At 44.2% G+C, this 20,261-nt stretch overlaps 1 protein-coding gene across 1 annotated transcript in view; it reads left to right on the forward strand.

Annotated features, from left to right (window-relative positions):
* Nucleotides 1-19,381: 19,381 nt before the first annotated feature.
* The window catches only part of MFSD14B (major facilitator superfamily domain containing 14B), an 85,661-nt gene continuing 84,781 nt past the window's right edge, over nucleotides 19,382-20,261 (forward strand). Inside the window, exon 1 of the mRNA XM_019034074.4 lies at nucleotides 19,382-19,861. Coding sequence (XP_018889619.1) covers nucleotides 19,754-19,861 — 108 coding nt within the window. The 5' untranslated portion in view covers nucleotides 19,382-19,753. The remainder of the gene's footprint in view (nucleotides 19,862-20,261) is intronic.

Consider the following 20,261-nt stretch of genomic DNA (forward strand, 5'->3'; position numbering starts at 1 on the left):
CTCTACTGTACACTCATGAGACAATGAAAGTAAATTAGACAAGTCATTCCCAGTATCTTTTTTTTTTTTTTTTTTTTTGAGATGGAGATTCACTCTTGCCCAGGCTGGAGCGCACTCACGTGATCTCAGCTCACTGCAACTTCCACCTCCCAGGTTCAAGCAATTCTCCTGCCTCAGCCTCCCAAATAGCTGGGATTACAGGTGTTTGCCACCACACCTGGCTAATTTTTGTATTTTTAGTAGAGACAGGGTTTCACCAAGTTGGTCAGGGATCCTGACCTCCAGTGATCTGCCTGCCGCAGCCTCCCAAACTGCTGGGATTACAGGTGTGAGCCACTGCGCTCAGCCCCAGTATTGTTTTGAGAATACTTTTGACCTCATAGACCGTTCTCCTAAAAAAAGATTTGGGGATTCTCCAGGGTTCCCTATGCCACACTTTGAGAACCACTGGCCTATGTTATAACTTTGCACTAAAGGAAGTACTTTTCTTCTTATGATTGGTTTTAGGGAAAATATTACTTTATCCTTCATAGAAAAAATCATTTAACATATTTATTGATTGAATTATGATATATAGTCATAATTTTAAAAGTCAAATTCAGATGTTTCTTTCTTTTTTTTTTTTTTTGAGACAGTTTGCCCAGGCTGGGGTGCAATGGCGCGATCTTGGTCACTGCAACCTCCACCTCCCAGGTTCAAGCCATTCTCCTGCCTCAGCCTCCCAAGTAGCTGGGATTACAGGTGTGTGCCACCATGCCCCACGCCCGGCTAATTTTTGTATTTTTAGTAGAGACGATGTTTCACCACGTTGGCTAGGCTAGATATACAGATGATTCTTATACTTAAATGGTCACTTTGTTCATGATTTCCAGCAATAACCAGCCCTAGGAACCTTAAAAAACCTTCCTTAAAGTTTTTTTTTCAGGCTGGGCGCTGCGGCTCACGTCTGTAATCCCAGCGCTTTGGGAGGCCGAGGTGGGAGGATCTCCTTAGTTCAGGAGTTTGAGACCAGCCTGGCCAACATAATGAAACCTCGTCTCTACTAAAAATACAAAAATTAGCCAGGCGTGGTGGTGCACATCTGTAGTCCCAGTTACTTGGGAGGCTGAGGCAGGAGAATTGCTTGAATCTGGGAGGCAGAGGCTGTAGTGAGCCAAGATTGCACCACTGCACTCCAGCTTGGGCAACAGAGAAAGCCTCTGTCTCAAAAAAAAAAAAAATTTTCTTTCAATTATAGGAGAGTAGATGTTTTCACCATATGAGAGTAATGACTTACAAATTATTTACTGTCAAAACTTTAACATAGCCATTTCTTTTTTTTTTCCACCCCGAGACGGAGTCTTGCTCTGTTGCCCAGGCTGGAGTGCTGTGGCCTGATCTTGGCTCACTGCAACCTCTGCCTCCCTGGTTCAAGCAGTTCTCCTGCCTCAGCCTCCTGAGTAGCTGAGATTACAGGCACACACCGCCATGCCCAGCTAATTTTTGTATTTTTAGTAAAGACGGGGTTTCACCAGGTTGGCCAGGCTGGTCTTGAACTCCTGATCTCATGACCCCTGACCTCATGATCTGCCTGCCTCAGCCTCCCAAAGTGCTGGGATTACAGGCATGAGCCACCACACCTGGCTGCCATTTCTTTTTTAAAGTGAATAATGGGATTTCTTGTAAGGAGTGGCCTATCATGGGTGAAAAGATGCTTGTATACCCCATTTCAGGTTATACTGCACTGTTTGTTTTGTTTTGTTTTGTTTGAGACAGAGTTTTGCTCTTGTTGCCCAGACTGGAGTGCAATGGTGCGATCTCGGCTCACTGCAATCTCTGCCTCCCAGGTTCAAGTGATTCTCCTGTCTCAGCCTCCCGAGTAGCTGAGATGACAGGCATGCACCACCATGCCTGGCTAATTTTTTGTATTTTTAGTAGAGATGGGGTTTCTCCATGTTGATCAGGCTGGTCTCGAACTCCTGACCTCAGGTGATCCCCCCGCCTCGGCCTTCCAAGGTGCTGGGATTACAGGCGTGAGCCATTGCACCCGGCTTATACTGCACTATTATGTGAGCAGTAGTATTCTTCTTGGAAGCCATTTGCTGTCTATAAGTCAGAAAGTTTTACTTCCTAAGAAACTTCATGAAATCTATAAGCAGCTTCTTTGAAGATGGCCTTTTGTAATCTGCATATGACCCCTGATTCTGAAACTGACTAGGACTGATTGCAGCATCAGGAAGGAGGAATTTCCTGCCTCTGTGAGGGTTGGGCAATGCAGAGGTTGGGGCAGGTGCCACCACCCTGGGGCTTAGACTCAGTTAGTTTGCTTGGGACCCAGCTCTATGAGCTTAACAATATCTCAGAGTAAAGGCTATTAAATAGGACAATCTGATCTGGTCTAAACTAATTTTGGCCTGGTACAATGGCTCACGCCTGTAATCCCAACACTTTGGGAGGTCAAGGTCGGAGGATTGCTTAAGCCCAGGAGTTTGAGATCAGCCTGGGCAACGTGGCAAAACCTCATCTCTACTAAAAATAAAAAATTAGCGGGATGTGGTGGCACACACCTATAGTCCCAGCTACTCAGGAGGCTAAGGTAGGAGGATCATGTCAGCCCGGGAGGTTGAGGCTACAGTGAACCAAGATGGTGCCACTGCACCCCAGCCTGGGAGACAGAGGAAGACCCTGTCTCAAACAAACAAACAACACAAGAAAATCCCATTATATTTGGAGTTGGCTGTGTTTCCCTCAGTAGGCAGGTTCATTATTGAGAGTTGGAGGCTTACCATCTAGCTAACATTTGTGGATGGTTAGACTGCTTTTCCCTGCCAGTCTCTTGGAAGCAGTCAAGGCAACCAGGCCTTTAGTGGAAAAAACGAGAAGAGACAGGAATACCAGAGACAGTCCCTTAACCTTGGATTTCTCAGCCTCCATAATGGGAAGAAATACATTCATTTTATTTATAAATTACCTGGTTTCAGGTATTCTGATATAAGTAACAGAAAATGAACCAATATAGTACCTATGGTCCAAGATCTTTAAAGGGAGCTCCTAGGTCCAATATCTGGAAGAAATGTTACAACTAAACAACAAAAAGATTAAAATTTGGGTAAAAGACTTAGACATTTCTCTAAAGATATACAAATAGTCAACAAGCACATGAAAAGATATTTAGCATCCTTACTTATTAGGGAAATGCAAATCAAGACCACAGTGAGGTACCACATCATACCTACAAGGATAACTATAATTTTTTTTTTGAGATGGAGTCTCACTCTGTTGCCTAGGCTTGAGTGCAGTGGCGTGATCTCAGCTCACTTTAAAAAGAAGGAAATTTTGGCACATGGATGAACCTTGAAAACATTATAGTAAGTTAAATAACTCAGTCATAAAAGGAAAAATACTATATGATTCGACTTATAGGAGGTACCTAGAATACTCACAACCGGGCAGACAGAAGGTAGAATGGTGGTTATCAGGGATTTGGGGGACAGGGAGTGGAAAGTCTATAATGGACTTGGAGTTTCAGTTTGGGAAGGTGAAAAAGTTCTGGAGATGGACAGTGGTGACGGTTGTCCCAAAATGAGAATGTACTTAAATATTACAGAACCGTGTACACTTGGAAATGATTAAAATGGGCCAGGCGCAGTGGCTCACACCTGTAATCCCAGCACTTTGGGAGGCCCAGGTGGGTGGAACACTTTGGGAGGCCCAGGTGGGTGGATCACCTCAGGTCAGAAGTTCGAGACCAGCCTAGCCAACATGGTAAAACCCCATCTCTACCAAAAATACAAAAATTAGCCGGGCATGGTGGTGCATGCCTGTAATCCTAGCTACTCGGGAGGCTGAGGCATGAGAATCGCTTGAGCCCGGGAGGCAGAGGTTGCAGTGAGCCAAGATTGTGCCCCTGAACTGCAGCCTGGGCAATAGAGGGAGACTGTGTCTCAAAGAAAAGAAAAAAGGAAATGGTTAAAATGATAAATTTTTGTTATGTATATTTTACCACAATTTTTAAAAAGAAATGAGGTATTGGTATTCATTGACAATGTAGATGAATCCAGAAAACATTATGACAAGTGAAAGAAGGCAGAAATTGAAGGTCATATGTTGTGGTATGGTTCCAATTATATGGAACGTCCAAGATAGGTAAATTCATAGAAACACAAAGCAGATTGGTGGGTACCAGGGGCTGGGGGAGGAGGGAACAGCGAGTGACTGCTTGATGGGTACGGGGTTTGGTCTCCTTTGATGTGAAGAAAATATTTTAGAACTACAGGTGATGTTTGTCACAACCTTGTGAATATACTAAATGCCTCTGAAATGTGTGTTTTAAATTGGCTAATTTTATATTGTGTGAATTTCACCTCAATTTTTTGCAACAGAGACTCCTTCAGGGTGAGCAAAGGCCTGGAAACCTGTATGCAGTTAAAGAAAAGGAAAGAAAGAGATAATCAGTGCATGCAGTTGTCAGCTGGCTGGGACCTGAGGAGAGTCACTTGTGGAGGCACCTGGTCTTTATCCCTATTGTCCGGTACAAGGCAGGCATTAATCCTGTGATCCTTATCTGAAGCTCAGGTTTGATTTTATTCTTTTCTTAAGTACCTAGTGTTATCCCCAAGCTTGTAATAATAGATTGTTACAGCCAATATCTCACCTTCAGAAGTAAGATGCTTAGGAAACCAAGAGAAGGAACTGTGTGTTGCAAACAGCATCACCCTGGAGAAGAGGTGGCAGGAGGTGACCTACAGAAAATGGAGCAATAGCCTAGAGCAAGAAACACAGAACAAAAGAGAAATGAGGGGTTAGGCAACCTCCTGGAGCACCAACGGGACAAGCACATATTCAGGGGCCTCCTAACAGACTCGACTTCCAGCATCCTCAGATGGGGCTAGACACGTTACATAGACATTCAAGAGTAGAGAACTCAGGGACTTCTGATTTATATCAAGAAATGCATACACAGCAGACGTGTGCCTGTGGAGTGGAATTCTGGAAAAGCTCACAGCCCAGATCATAATGCAGACTCCCCCAGCCACAGCACCTTCCAATCCTGAGAAGAGTGCTGATTCTCCATCTGAGCACCCATTCTCCTGCAACATCAGGGGAGAGGATTTCACCTAAGGGTCAGACCAGCATCTCCAAACCCAGCTCCCCACCTTTGCCTGTTGGTGGCACTTGTGGGAGAAGGGGAGATGATATGAAAAGAGCCACAACAGGAGTCACCTGGACAGGGTGGAGCTTGATGGAAACTGACATTTGTGTCCATTGGAGGCAAATGTAGAATTTGGTATCTTCCCTAGCGTCAGGCACATGAAACTCTCCAGCGCCCGTGACTTTTGACAGTGACTTCAGAGCACATCTGGGAGACCCATGTGGCCCAGGCTCCACACAGGCAGGAGCTCAGCTTCACTTACAGCAGGATTCCTAGTGCCAAGAACACCATAGGTGCATAGCAGGTGATCAAAATAATTGTATGTGGCTGAATCAGTGAGAGGTAAGAGAGAGGACTTGATCCTAGCTGCAAACTAAGAGACCTCATTAAAACCTAACATGTGGCTGGGTGTGGTGGCTCACGCCTGTAAGCCCAGCACTTTGGGAGGTCGAGGGGTGGATCACCTGAGGTCAGGAGTTCGAGACAAGGCTGGCCAACATGGTGAAACCCCATCTCTACTAAATATACAAAAAATTGGCTGGGCATGGTGGTGGGTGCCTGTAATCCCAGCTACTTGGGAGGCTGAGGCAGGAGAATCACTTGAACCCAGGAGGCGGAGGTTGCAGTGAGCCGAGATTGCACCACTATACTCCAGCCTGGCAATAAGAGCAAAAGTCCGTCTCAAAACAAAAAACAAACAAACAAAAAACACCTAACATGTGACGCCCAGCATGGTGGCTCAGACCTGTAATCCCAGGATTCTGGGAGGCTGAGGCTGGAAGATTGCTTGAGCCCAGGAGTTCAAGACCAACCTGGGCAACATAGCGAGACCCTGTCTCTGGGGAATAAAAAATTACCTGGGCATAGTTACAGTCCTAGCTACTTGGGAGGCTGAGGCAGGAGGATTGCTGGAGCCCAGGAGTTTGAGGTTACAGTGAGCTATGATTGCACCACTGTATTCCAGCCTGGGCAATGGAGCGACACCCTGTCTGTCTTCAAAAACTATATATATATATATATATGGTGTATGTGTGTGTATGTATGTGTATGATATCAGAAAAAAATAACCTTTTCATTGTGGGGGAAAAAAGAGCCTGACTTTTGAGGTGTATAAGCATGGAGTCGGGTTCAAATCAGGCTCTGATCTTTCTGGCTCTGTGATATGGGGCAGGGCATATTACCAAGCTCAGCCTCAGCATCTCTACCTGTGACATGGGCTTGATTCAGTACCTACCACACAGGGCTGCTGTAGTATGTATGAATTAATGTTTGTGAAATATTTAGCATGGTGCCCGACACATGGTACTCAGTAAGAAACAACTATTGCTATTAAGTGCTTTGCACTTTGGTTTTCACAGAGCTAACAATTTTTACTGTCTAGCTTTGTGTCTTTGAAAGATTTTTGAGCTCTGAGAATGACCTTTTAAGACCTCAGCACTTCTGGAAGAGGTCACACTTTGAGCTTCAATAGCTAGCATTTTTGTCAATTAGTTAACAGTGTGCTGAAAGCAAGTCCCTGTAGAGAGTGTTCACGGGCATGAGCCACAGGGAATACAATGTGAGGCCTGTGGAGGTGGTAGCTGAGGATGTCAACAGGGAAAGCACAGAGTACCAAAGACAAAAGTTGCCCAGGACAGTTCTGTGTTAGCTACCTGGTGGCAGCCCGGACACCCAAAGACAGAGCTGAAGACACCTCTAATACAAGAGGTGGATGCCCCGGAGACGTGGCTGATTCCTTGGCTAATTTCCTCAGCCCCACCATTGTGCAGCTTTGTGACTTCCTGGAGAGCCTACATGCAAACAGAAAAGTTCCAGGATAAAGAAATGTGGATATTCCACACATTTTAAAAAGACCTGGAGGGATGAAGAGGACAAGCTGTCCCAGTAGGCCCCGGACTGCCCTGGTTTTAACACTAAATGTCCGACATCCTGATAACCCTTACTCCCAGGCAAATCAGGCCAGTTGGTCATCTAATTGGAGGTTATCAAAGGAGGTGGGTTTTAGCATCCTCTTTCCTTTCCTGTTACATTGAGACCATGGGGTGCTATTGAATAAACTTGATTCGGTTTCTTCAAAAAAAGCCAGAAATTGATCTAATAGGTTTTGCTCATATTTGGTAATTGAATTGGACTGTATACAGTCTGCATGTTTACCTTATTTTCCATTATATAATGGTACCAAATATCACAATGATTTTTAAAAATTAATGTTTTTAGTGGTGGATTACTAGGTGTTGAAATGCTTTATAATATACTTACGAAAACATTTATACAAATAATTTCATCCTCCACATGACATTTAGAAAAGTTTAGTCTGGCTGGGTACAGTGGCTCACTCCTGTAATCCCAGCACTTTGGGAGGCCAAGGCAGGTGGATCACCTTAGGTTAGGAGTTCAAGACCAGCCTGGCCAACATGGTGAAACCCTGTCTCTACTAAAAACACAAAAATTAGCCTGGTGTGGTGGCGCACACATGTAGTCCTAGCTACTTGGGAGGCTGAGGCAGCAGAATCACTTGAATCTGGGAGGCAGAGGTTGCAGTGACCCAAGATCACACCACTGCATTCCAGCCCAGGAGACAGGGTGAGACTCTGTTTCAAAAAGAAAGAAAAGAGAAGAGAAAAGATGAAAAGGAAATGTTTAGTTTGAAATTCCGTTACCAAAAGTTCTCGGGGGTTGGGGGAGGCGGGAGGCAATATCTTTTTGCTATTATATTTCTTATACTGCAGTGTCAGTGAAACTATGTCATCCTTTGTAAAATCAATAAAATCCCTGTCAATTTATCTGGCCATTCGATACTTTATCATCTATAATTTTTCAAGACATCTATTTGGTTGAAGTGTCTTCATCAATTGATGGACTGTACATCAGTCTGGTTTGGCAATTTACATTGTATTTTCCTCTGAGTTTATCTTCTCTGTTTCATGGACTTCACTAGGGTCAGTGGTCTTAAGTTGGATGATAAGAAACCCCAATCTTCCATACAGGGTACAGTTTGGCCGTTGGTTTTAACTCAGGTCATGGCATAGCAGTTGCATTTCTATGGAAACAAAGCTAACCTTGGAAATGGACTCTAATCAAAGACTCACTAACATCAAACAAGTCATAACCACATTAAGTAATGTCTTAAGGGCAAAAATCAATAGTAATTCACTTTGAGCATTTAAAGAGTGAGGCTCTCAGTCACTGTCTTTGAGATTATGAGAGCATAGTAGAAAACAGCTTGTCCAACTGCCTTATTTAATAGATGAGCTCATAGAAATGAAGTAACTCAGTCGAAGTGACATTGGTTTTCATGGCTAAACACAGGAACTGGAAAATAATGGGAGTATTGTTAGAGATTACAATAATATTGAAATTTGACTTCAAGCTAATGAGTCAAGTATGAAGATATTAACTTCACACACTCAATAGCAAACATGTCCTAAGAGATAAGACAATTTTATTTAGCACTATCTTTTTTGTAAAAGATTTATAATAAGAATAAAGAAAACAAAGTTTGTATGCTAAGAGAACAATGCAATACTTCCATAATTTCTTGAACAACTGTAGTGAAGCCAGAGTATCCCAAGCTTCCCCAGCCTGAAACAGTCTACCACCTGAACGTGAGGCTGTAGCCTCACACCTCCAAGCACCTCCTCACCATCCACATCTGCTCGTACCAGTGTTTAGTCCCTACCTGAGTGTCACCCTCGTCTTGTCCACAAGGACAAGCCCAGTAGACTCAAGTGCAAGTCCATCTGTATTCTTGGGCCTCTCTCTCATGATGGTGGCTTTCACTGTGATGCTTCCATGCCCTTTGAGCCCTGAGTGCAAGGCCAAGGTGCCCCCACAGCTGCCTCGTTGCTGCTGAGTTCCCCACCCCCCAGATGGGAGGTATGCACCTCCCATTCTGGGTCTCAATAGATCACCTGGGCCCTGGTCCTCTGAAAGCCTATTGAATACAAGTAAGTAACACAAGGCTGTTTTGTTCATTACCCATATAATTCAAGAAATCCAATTTGCGAGACAGAATTGACTTGAGGCCAAAAACTCCAGGGTCATTCTGCCCCAACTTGAATCCTGGCACCACTTACTGCTATGTGATCTCAGATGCCATAACTAAATCTCTCTAATTCTATTTCCCTGCATTTAAAATGCAGACAATGCCCATGGTTTGCCCTAATGACTCAATGACTCTGTATTAAAGGGCTTACTATTGGCCTGTCATGTCTCAATAAATGTGTTACTGTTCTTTCTCTGTGTTGACACTAGATGTACAATTGCAAATAAAACACACACTTGTCTTTGGGATGCTTGCAGTCTAGTGGGCCAGTTGGATTTATTTCAGTTCAACTATTGGTTAACAGATGAACAATAAAAAGTATTGCTGTAAAAAAGATGAACATCCAGAAAGAAAGAGTCTGTCTGGTATACAAATAATTGTGATAAATACAACAAAAAAATGTGCACAGGGTAAAAAGTAACAGGGAGAGTGACCAGGAAACTTTAAAATTATAGTAATGTGATCCAGGCTACATTCACTGGCACTTCCCAAACACTCTCCACAGGGGAACCAGGATGGGATCAACCCTAAGACCTTCTCACTCATCCAGCTAAAGGCAGTGAGGAATGGGAACAGACAGAAAGGGATGGTTTAAGCCAACACTCAAAGTGTTAAAATCAAACCAGTGGAAAAGGATCAGCTGACCAGGCTGAAGGGAGAGGTAAACTAACCAAATGAGGTATCACATTGCTCAGCGAGTCAACAGCAAAAAGACAAGGGTCTCGGCTGTGGCTTCCACTGGAGTTTGGAGGTACGGAATTTTCCTCCTATGCAGTGGCCTTCAGTGTTGTGCTTGTCGATCCTTAAAAGAATGTTGATCAGGTGCGGTGGCTCATCCCTTAAACCCCAGCACTTGGGGAGGCCAAGGCAGGAGAATCCTTGAGGCCAGGAGTTTGAGACCAGACTGAGCAACATAGTGAAACCAACCTTGGCTCTACAACGACAACAACAACAACAACAAACTAGCTGGGCATGGTGGTGCACGCCTGTAGTCTCAGTTACTCTGGAGGCTGAGGTGGGAAGATTGCTTGAGCCCAGGAATTTGAGGCTGCAGTGAAGTATGATCATGTCACTGTACTCCAGCCTGGGTGATAGAGTAAGGCCCTGTCTCCTAAGGAAAAAAAATGTTAATAAACTGTTTGACATCCCCCCCTACACTTTTAAGTTGACATTTACATTTATCATTAGTTTGTGATAAAGAATGTATTTTCCAGGATATTGTAGACTGGCTTTCAGTATATTTTTGTCAGACTTTTGAGGCCAATTTGGCTCTTTTGCTTAATGGAAAATGGGAGTGTTTAGGTCTCAGGGTGTGCTCATGAGCAGGCTGGGATGGGTGGGAAGCTTTGGTGAAGTGGCAGAAGGGTGATTGGACTGGGAGGAAAAGAGGAACTTGCAAAACAGAGACACTTCAGGGAGCAGGTTAGCTGTAGGAAAGAGTACACACCTAGGACGAGGGCCTGGAAATTGGTCATCTAAAAGCTATCCATGGCCACGTAACCCCTGAAAAGTCTTTCCATATTACAAGGGGTATACATACCCCAGTTTGAACACCAACTCTTAAGTTCTCTCAAGTTCACAGTATATGCCAGGATTGAGTGAATTAAAAAGTATAGCATCAGGGTAAACAGTGATAGTGCTAGGCAAAATTACTCAAAACGTGGAAACAAAGTAAAGAGATTCCACTTCCATCAATGTCATGCTATAAGACGATTGTCTGACAAACCCATCCAAGGGTCTTCTGACTCTCAAAGGGTTTTGACTATTTATTTTTGACGTTATTACTGATAAGCTCAGATATTTTACAGCCCTGTGAAGTTAGAAATTATCTCCTAAGAAACTGATGAGTTGGTTTTCTTTTCCATGTGGAAAAATGAGATCACCCCAACTGCTACAGTTTAATTGCCCAATAGGACATTAACTAGGGCTGCATCTAATGTGCCAATATTAATTCATCCTTCCATTTTGTTCACATTGACTGTAATAATCCTAGTTTTTCAAATTCTCTTTTGAACCCACTTTGTGGGTTCCCTTATTACCAAGATAAATAAAATGTTGGTATGTGCTCACTATCTCTTTGGATAAGATTATGTTTTTTGTTTGTTTGTTTGTTTTTGTTTTTTGAGACGGAGTCTCGCTAGCTGGAGTGCAATGGCGCAATCTTGGCTCATGCAACCTCTGCCTCCCGGGTTCAAGCGATTCTCCTGCCTCAGCCTCCTGAGTAGCTGGGATTACAGGCACCCACCACCAGGCCCGGCTAATTTTTGTATTTTAGTAGAGACGAGGTTTCTCCATTTTGGCCAGGCTGGTCTCGAACCCCTGACCTCAAGTGATCCACCCGCCTTGGCCTCCCAAAGTTCTGGGATTACAGGCATGAGCCACTGTGCCCGGCAAGATTATGTGTTGTTTTTTTTTGTTTGTTTTTTGTTTTTTGTTTTTTTTAAAACATTCAGAGAACTATATGTTGACAGAAATCTAAACAAAGTGTACAGAAGGTGCAAGGAAAGGTTTTGCAATACGGAAAGGAAACTTGGGGAAAACCTGGTGGAGACCATACCTGAGCTGAGTCTTAACAGGAATTAGAATACCTATAAACAGGAATTAGATAAATGGCTGGAGGAGAAGGAGAAAGAGGCTATTTCAGACTGAGGGAGGCTCACAGATGATGGGAGCCCAATGATATGGGTGTAGAAAAATGCCAGGAGATAAGGCTGACAGGTGGGGAGAGGCCAGAGCCTGAGGCATTCATGTCATGCTAACGCACCAGAGCCTTTTCCTTCATGAAAACGGGATATCTTGAAGAATTTTTAGCAAGAAAGTGATGTAGTAAGATAGATTTGTATTTTAGAAAGACCATTTTTTTTCCCAAACTTTTAGGTTCAGGGGTACATGTGCAGGTTTGTTATATAGGTAACCTAGTGTCATGCGGGTTTGTTGTACAGATTATTTTGTCACCCAGGTACTAAGCCTAGTACCCAATAGTTATTTTTTTTGAATCCTCTCCCTCCTCCCACCCTCCATCCTCAAGTAGTCCCCACTGTCTGTTGTTCGCCTATTTGTGTCATTGAGTTCTTATCAATTAGCTCCCACCTATAAGTGAGAACATGTGATATTTGGTTTTCTGTTCCTGTGCTAGTTTGCTAAGGATAATAGCCTTCAGCTCCATGAGTGATCCAGCAAAATATATCATCTCATTCTTTTCTATGGCTGCATACTATTCCATGGCATGTATGTACCACATTTTCTTTATCCAATCTGTCATTGATGGGCATTTAGGTTGATTCCATGTCTTTGCTATTGTGAATAGTGCTGCAGTGAACATTCACATGCATGTGTCTTTATGATAGAATGATTTATATTCCTCTGGGTAATATACTCAGAGATGGGACTGCTACGTTGAATGATAGTTCTGTTTTTAGCTCTTCGAGTAATCGTCACAGTGCTTTCCATAATGGTTTGCACTAATTTACACTCCCGCCAACAGTGTAAAAGCATTCCCTTCTCTCTGCAACCTTGTCAGAATCTGTTATTTTTTGACTTTTTAATAATGGCCATCCTGACTGGTGTGAGATGGTATCTCATTGTGGTTTTGATTTGCATTTCTCTAATGATAAGTGATATTGAGCTTTTTTTCATATGTTCATTGGCCACATGTATGTTTTCTTTTGAAAAGTGTCTGCTCATGTCCTTTGCCTACTTTTTAATGGGGTTGGCTTTTTTTTCTTGTTGATTTGTTTAAGTTCCTTATATTAATAGAGCCTGGATGTGAGACTTTTGTCAGATGCATAGTTTGCAAAAACTTTCTCCCATTTTGTAGGCTGTTTACTCTGTTGACAGTTTCTTAACTATGTAGAAGCTCCTACATTTAATTAGATCCCATTTGTCAATTTTTGCTTTTGTTACAATTGCTTTTGGTGAGAAAGACTAATTTTGTGTGAAGAGTACATGCATAAGTGGAAGTGAACCCAAAGATGTACAGCAAACTGCTGAGAAATGGGAAGGGTATGAACTAAGGCAGTAAGCAGGCATAGAACAATCTGACATATAAAATAAATAGGGCACAACAGTTGCTTTGATGGAGTGGTGAAAGAGATAGGAGGTGAGAAAGGGCATAAGCAAGATTTGATCATTGACTATGCAAGGGTGACAAGGAAAAAGAGGGGCTGACCTACATCAGCAATTCCTGCTTCTGGCATAGAGATGGTATCACTTCTGTTGTGAAGACTACAGGGACAGCAGGCAGCATGCTGTATATATTTCTAGCATGTGAAACAGAAGTAGGGCAAGGAAAAAAGTCCTTACGTTCCTACTTTTTACATGGTTCACACACATTGTAGAATAAATCCTTTGCCTGGGTCCCGTAAAATTCTACCTTTTTATTATTATTATTATACTTTAAGTTCTAGGGTACATGAGCACAGCATGCAGGTTTGTTACATAGGTATACATGTGCCATGTTGGTTTGCTGCACCCATTAACTCATTAACTCATCATTTACATCAGGTATTTCTCCTAATGCTATCCTTCCCCCTGCCCCCCAACCCACAACAGGCCCCCATGTGTGATGTTTCCTGCCCTGTGTCAAGGTTTTCTGTCCTTGTGATAGTCTGCTCAGAATGATGGTTTCCAGCTTCATCCATGTCCCTACAAAGGACATGAACTCATCCTTTTTTATGGCTGCATAATATTCCATGGTGTATATGTGCCACATTCTCTTAATCCAGTATATCATTGATGGACATTTGGGTTGGTTCCAAGTTTTTGCTATTGTGAATAGTGCCACAATAAACATATGTGTGCATGTGTCTTTATAGTAGCATGATTTATAATCCTTTGAGTATATACCCAGTAATGGGATCATTGGGTCAAATGGTATTTCTAGTTCTAGATCCTTGAGGAATTGCCACACTGTCTTCTACAATGGTTGAACTAGTTTACACTACCAACAGTGTAAAAGTGTTCCTATTTCTCCACATCCTCTCCAGCACCTGTTGTTTCCTGACTTTTTAATGATCGCCATTCTAACTAAAATTCCACCCTTTGTATAAAACATTTGCCCGGTCCATTTGACTCTGAATCACCTTGGTATGTATAATTGCCAAATATACTTTTTTTCCAGATGGCAATTCACATCTGCCTTTTAGCTTAGTGCTGAATGGAAGGCAAATAATTGAGGAGGTTCAGTAAGGATAGTTCTCCATTAAAAAAGAAAGAAAAAAAAAGAGAAAAAAAAGCGCCAACCTAACTGAATACTCTCAAATAGGACTGATAATGCATTGCAAATACTGAAAACAAGTTTTGATTAGAACATTATCTTAAACTAAAATCTGTTGCCAGTCGCAGTGGCTTACCCTTGTAATCCCACCACTTTGGGAGGCCAAGGTGAGCAGATCACCTGAGTTCAGGAGTTCGAGACCAGCCTGGCCAGCATGGTGAAACCCCATCTCTACTAAAAATACAAAAGTTAGCCGGGCGTGGTGGTGGGCACCTGTGATCCCAGCTACTCAGGAGGCTGAGGCATGAGAATTGCTTGAACCTGGGAGGCGGAGGTTGCAGTGAGCTGAGATTGTGCCACTATACTCTAGAGTGACAGAGCGAGACACCATCTGAAAAAAACAAAAAAATTATCTGGGTGTGGTAGTATGTGCCTGTGATCCAGCTACTTGGGAGGCTGAGACAGGAGAATCGCTTGAGCCCGGGAGGCGGAGGTTGCAGTGAGCCAAAATTGCACCACTGCGCTCCAGTCTGGGCGACAGAGCAAGAATCCATCTCAAAAAAAAAAAAAAATTATCTGGATGTGGTTGTATGCACCTGTAATCCCAGCTACTTGGGAAGCTGAGACAGGAGAATCGCTTGAGCCTGGGAGGCAGAGGTTGCAGTGAGCCGAAATTGCACCACTGCACCCCACACTCCAGCCTGGGTGAGAGAGTGATATTGCGTCTCAAAAAAAAAAATCTGTGAAAATAAGTTTATCTTAACACATTGTTATAATTGCAATTACAAAGTAGTGCTCGGAACAAACAAAATTAAGTGAAGTGTGTTTCAAACATTTAGACAATTATCGTAAGACAGTTTGTTATCCTTTCACACAGGGAACAGTAGACGGGTGGGGAAACAGAGCAACAAAGATACCATGTGAAGGTATTGCTTTATACACCTTGGCTTGGATCTGGGCCATGCAGGTGCCAGCTCTGGATTTCCTTCCCAGCAGACAACTGCCAGTACAAGGAGACTCACAGACATTATTGAACAACCCAATTGCATCATACTTTAAAAAAGATTCAAATTATATATAAAAAGTGATGAATTCAATACCACTTACCCCTTTCTGTTGATTACAAATTGACCACACAAGGGAATATTTAGGGTCTTGTGGCAGTAGATGCATAACTACCTATTTCTCTTGAAGTCCTGGTCTCAAGTGATCCTCCCACCTCGACCTCCCAAAGTGCTGGGATTACAGGCCTGAGCCACTGCACCTGGCCCATCCATTTGTCAAAATCCACAGAACAATACACTGCAGAGAGTTAACTTTATGCAAATTAATGTGGGATCTTAGGATAGAATGGCCGGCATGACAAATGAACTTAATTATATTACAGAGGTATGGATGGCATAACCTCACCAAAGTGAGTGGGGAAAAAATAAATTGAGTAAATAGATAAATAAAATTTTGATTGATTACTCAATCAAAAAAGAATTGATTTGAGTAAATAAGAAAGAAATTGAATTGATTTGGAAAACTGTTTTGACTGGCTACTTTCAGGATAAAAACAAAAAGAACCGTACATAAACACTATAGTTGGAAAACTTGCTTCCACAGAGTTAGAAATTCTGAAACTACATGTATTGTTAACACACATACACATACACACACACACACACACACACACACACATAAGTAGAGAGAGAGAGAGCACAGCACCCAGATCCATATCATTGCTGGGAGAATTAGGTGCTGCCCATAGACTCTACTCAGAAAAGACAACTGGAAGCTTGTGCGTGGTCTCTCGTGGACTCTGCTGCCTCTTACCTTTGCTATTTTCATCTGTATCCTTTCACTATAATAAACTGTAACTATGAGTAAAATAGCTTTTTGGGGTTCTTCTAGTGAATCATTAAACCAGAGGATAGTCTTGGGGATTAAAGACTCTCAGTTATTAGATACCCTATTTTAGCATTAAGTTTAACCCAATCTTAAAATCCAGCTTTAAGACCAGATGATTAATTTATTTAAAACGAAAAATCTCAACAAAAGTATTAAATAGAAATCAGCAAGGCTAGGCACGGTGGCTCACGCCTATAATTCCAGTACTTTGGGAGGCTGAGGTAGGAAGATTGCTTGAGCCCAGGAGTTGGAGAACAGGCTGGGCAACACAGTGAGACACTGTCTCTACCAAAAATAAAAAAGGTAGCCAGGCATGGTTTTATGCACCTGTGGTCCCAGCTACCCAGGAGGCTGAGGTGGGAGGATCACTTGAGCCCAGGAGGTCAAGGCTGCAGTGAGCTGTGATTGCGTCACTGAACTCCAGCCTAGGCGACAGAGCAAGACTCTGTATCAAAAAAAAAAAAAAAAAAATCAGCAAATTGTTTGAATTTCTCCTCTCAGGAAAAAGAACTGTATTAGCATGTATTACTCTGATATAGCTGATATGGCAATATCAACCATCAAAGATATAATGGTATACTTATCTAGTATAATTTATAAGTTTGCCTCAGTAGAATCACAGCCTATTCCGTAGTTAAAAATATACACTGCTAGTATTATAGCAAACTTTAGTGGCTTTTGTGATAAAGAAAATAAACTTCAAAAAACTCCATTATTCCCTCTAGGATAACTTTATTGTAAGTCTATTTAAGAAAACAGTCCAGGCTGGGCATGGTGGCTCACGCCTGTAATCCCAGCACTTTGGGATGTTGAGGCAGGCGGATCACTTGAGGTCAGGAGTTGGAGACCAGCCCAGCCAACATGGTGAAACCCTGTCTCTACTAAAAATACAAAAATTGGCTGGGTGTGGTGGCAGGTGCCTGTAGTCCCAGCTACTCAGAAGGCTGAGGCACCACAATCGTTTGAACCGGGGAGGCAGAGGTTGCAGTGAGCTGAGATCGCGCCACTGTACTCCAGACTGGGCAACAGAGCGAGACTGTCTCAAAACAAAACCAAAAAACAGTCTACAAAATTTTCTGTTTCGTGGATACAGGAATCAGAAACTGATACCCAAGCTCATAAGTGGCATAAACATAATACTCAAACAGCATAACATAATACATATATTCCCTGTGTTTTGAAAACTATTTGTTAAAACAATCATTCAGAAAAGTAGACAAATCAGGCTGGGTGTAGTGGCTCACGCCTGTAATCCCAGCACTATGGGAGTTCGAGGCGGGTGGATCACCTGAGATCAGGAATTCGAGAACAGCCTGGCCAACATGGTGAACTTGTCTCTACTAAACATACAGAAGATAGCCAGGTCGTGGCATGCACCTGTAATCCCAGCTACTCGAGAGTCTGAGGCAGGAGAATTGCTTGAACCCAGGAGGCACAGGTTGCAGTGAGCCGAGATCGAGCCACTGATCTAGGCTGGGCGACAAAAGCGAAATTTCGTCTCAAAAAAAAAAAAAAAAAAAAAAAGACCAGGCCGGCTCGGTGAGCCGAGGGGGGCGGATCACTTGAAGTCAGTAGTTCAAGACCAGCCCAGCCGACATGGTGAAACCCCGTCTCTACTAAAAATACAAAAATTAGCCGGGCATGGTGACGCGCACCTGTAATCCCAGCTACTCCGCAGGCTCAGGCAGGAGAGTCGCTTGAATGCGGGAGGCAGAGGTTGCAGTGAACCTAGATCACGCCACTGATCTAGGCTGGGTGACTGTAGCCTGGGTGACAGAGCAAGACTCTGTCTCAAAAAAATAAATAAATAAATAAATAAAAGTAAAGACTTCTGCAAAGTGTGTGTGTGTGTCTGTGTGTGTGTGTGTGTTTGGGGGTGGTGGGTGGGAAGCGAAAGAGGCTTTTTTTTTTTTTTTTGGAGACGAAGTCTCACTCTGTCACCCAGGCTGGAGTGCAGTGCACCATCTCGGCTCACTGCAACCTCCGCCTCCTGGGTTCAAGCGATTCTCTTGCCTCAGCCTCCCAAGTAGCTGGGATTACAGGCATCCGCCACCATGCCCGGCTAACTTCTGTATTTTCAGTAGAGACGGGGTTTCACCATGTTGGTCAGGCTGGTCTGGAACTCTTGACCTCAGGCGATCCGCCCACCTCTGCCTGCCAAAGTCCTGGGATTACAGGCGTGAGCCACCACGCCCAACCTGAAAAAATTCTTAAATGAAATGACTTTAATTCAATTAAAATTACTAATCCTGTTAATAGAAATAATTTTATTCTTTTTTCTATTGATGTTTGTAAAAAGATCAAAATCTTTTTTTTTTTTTTTTTTTTTTTTTTTTTTTTTTTGTGAGACAGAGCCTCACTCTGTCGCCCAGGCTGGAGTGCAGTGACGCTATCTCGGCTCACTGCAACCTCCGGCTCCCAGGTTCAAGCAATTCTCCTGTCTCAGCCTCCCGAGTAGCTTGGATTACAGGCGTGCGCCACCAAGCCCGGCTAATTTTTTTGGTGTTTTTTTTTTTTTTTTTTTTTTTTTTAGTAGAGACAGGGTTTCACCGCGTTGGCCAGGCTGGTCTCTAACTCCTGACCTCAGGTGAACCAGCCGCCTCGGCCTCCCAAAGTGCTGGGATTATAGGTGTGGGCCACCGCGCCAGGCCTGTAGGCTTTTTTACATTTCAGTATTAGGTGCATATCTTTCAAAATAAATAAACATAAAAAGCCAGACTTTTCCAACTGTGTCCTACGCATTCTGCAAGATATTAATCATGTGTCAAAAATAAAAAGTGTTGTGTTCAAGTACGTTTGGGAAACATGGCTATTATATTATTTTCTTCTTGGAGAATCATAGAAAAACTTGAGAGGTTGGCGGGTTGGCGCAAACCAAGACCAAAACTGAACTGCAATCACTACCAAACCCCCACGAGTTTGCCCCTCCCCGCTTGCTAGCCTCAGTCCAGATTCTCCGGAAAAAGAAATCAGTCGTACGGGCTCTCGAAATGACGTACTTCCCGCGCGCCGCGAAGTCCTGATGCCAAGGGGCCAGTCGCGAGGTAAAGGAGGGGTCTCTGAAGTGGGCGTGGCGTCGCTGGAGGCTACTCAGGCGCGGGACTCGTTCTCGAGGCGGGAGCTGAGGTGCGGGGCGGGGCCTCCTGCCCGGCGCCGGCCTGTGGGGAGGCGGGGCGAGGCACAGTCTCTTAACCGTGTGGCCCGCCCCTGACGCCGCCGGTAACTGCGAGAGTCGGGGTCGGTGCGGTTTGCTAAGTGGTGGGTTCCTGGAGCTGCGGTCTTCTGCTAGCCTGATCCGCAGCTTCAGCCTCCGCCGCCTCCTCAGCCCTCGGCGCCGCCGCTGGCGCCGCCGCCTGACCCGCAGGCCGCCGCGGGCCGCAGAGCCCATGAGGGCGCGGGCACCGCCGCCGCCTCCGCGGCGTCGCCGTCGTCCCGGAGCGCCCCGAGCTGGCGCGGGCATGGCCGCGGCATGAGCGTGGAGCCGCCGCCGGAGCTGGAGGAGAAGGCGGCGTCGGAGCCCGAGGCGGGAGCCATGCCGGAGAAGCGCGCGGGCGCGCAGGCCGCGGGGAGCACCTGGGTGAGCGCGGGCGCGGGGCCCGGCGGCCTGAATCCCGGGGAGGCTGGGTGGGGTCGCACCAAGGGCCCGCGAGCCCGCCGCTCCGGGCAGGGGCTTCGGCTCTTGGAAAGTCGGTCCTTTTCTGGGGGGGAGGCTAATTCATCACGAATACAGGTTTTTCCTAGTGACTGCTTATCGCAGACAAAACTTTACAGGATTGGTTATTGTTTCAAAAGGCGCTAGACATGGGACAGTGAATATAAGTAGTAATTTGGTTATTTCGGAGTTCTCCGTCCCTGTAACAGTTGATAACAGTTTTCCTGGCGCAGTTTTTCTCCAAGTCTACATGGAAAACAGGTAGGGAGCATTTGAATCAGACCGTCGACGGGGAAGTTGGCGGCAGATGCCGGGCAGCGCCTTG

This window comes from Gorilla gorilla, chromosome 13, assembly GCF_029281585.2.
Source record: "Gorilla gorilla gorilla isolate KB3781 chromosome 13, NHGRI_mGorGor1-v2.1_pri, whole genome shotgun sequence".
In the NCBI taxonomy this organism is placed as follows: Eukaryota; Metazoa; Chordata; class Mammalia; order Primates; family Hominidae; genus Gorilla; species Gorilla gorilla.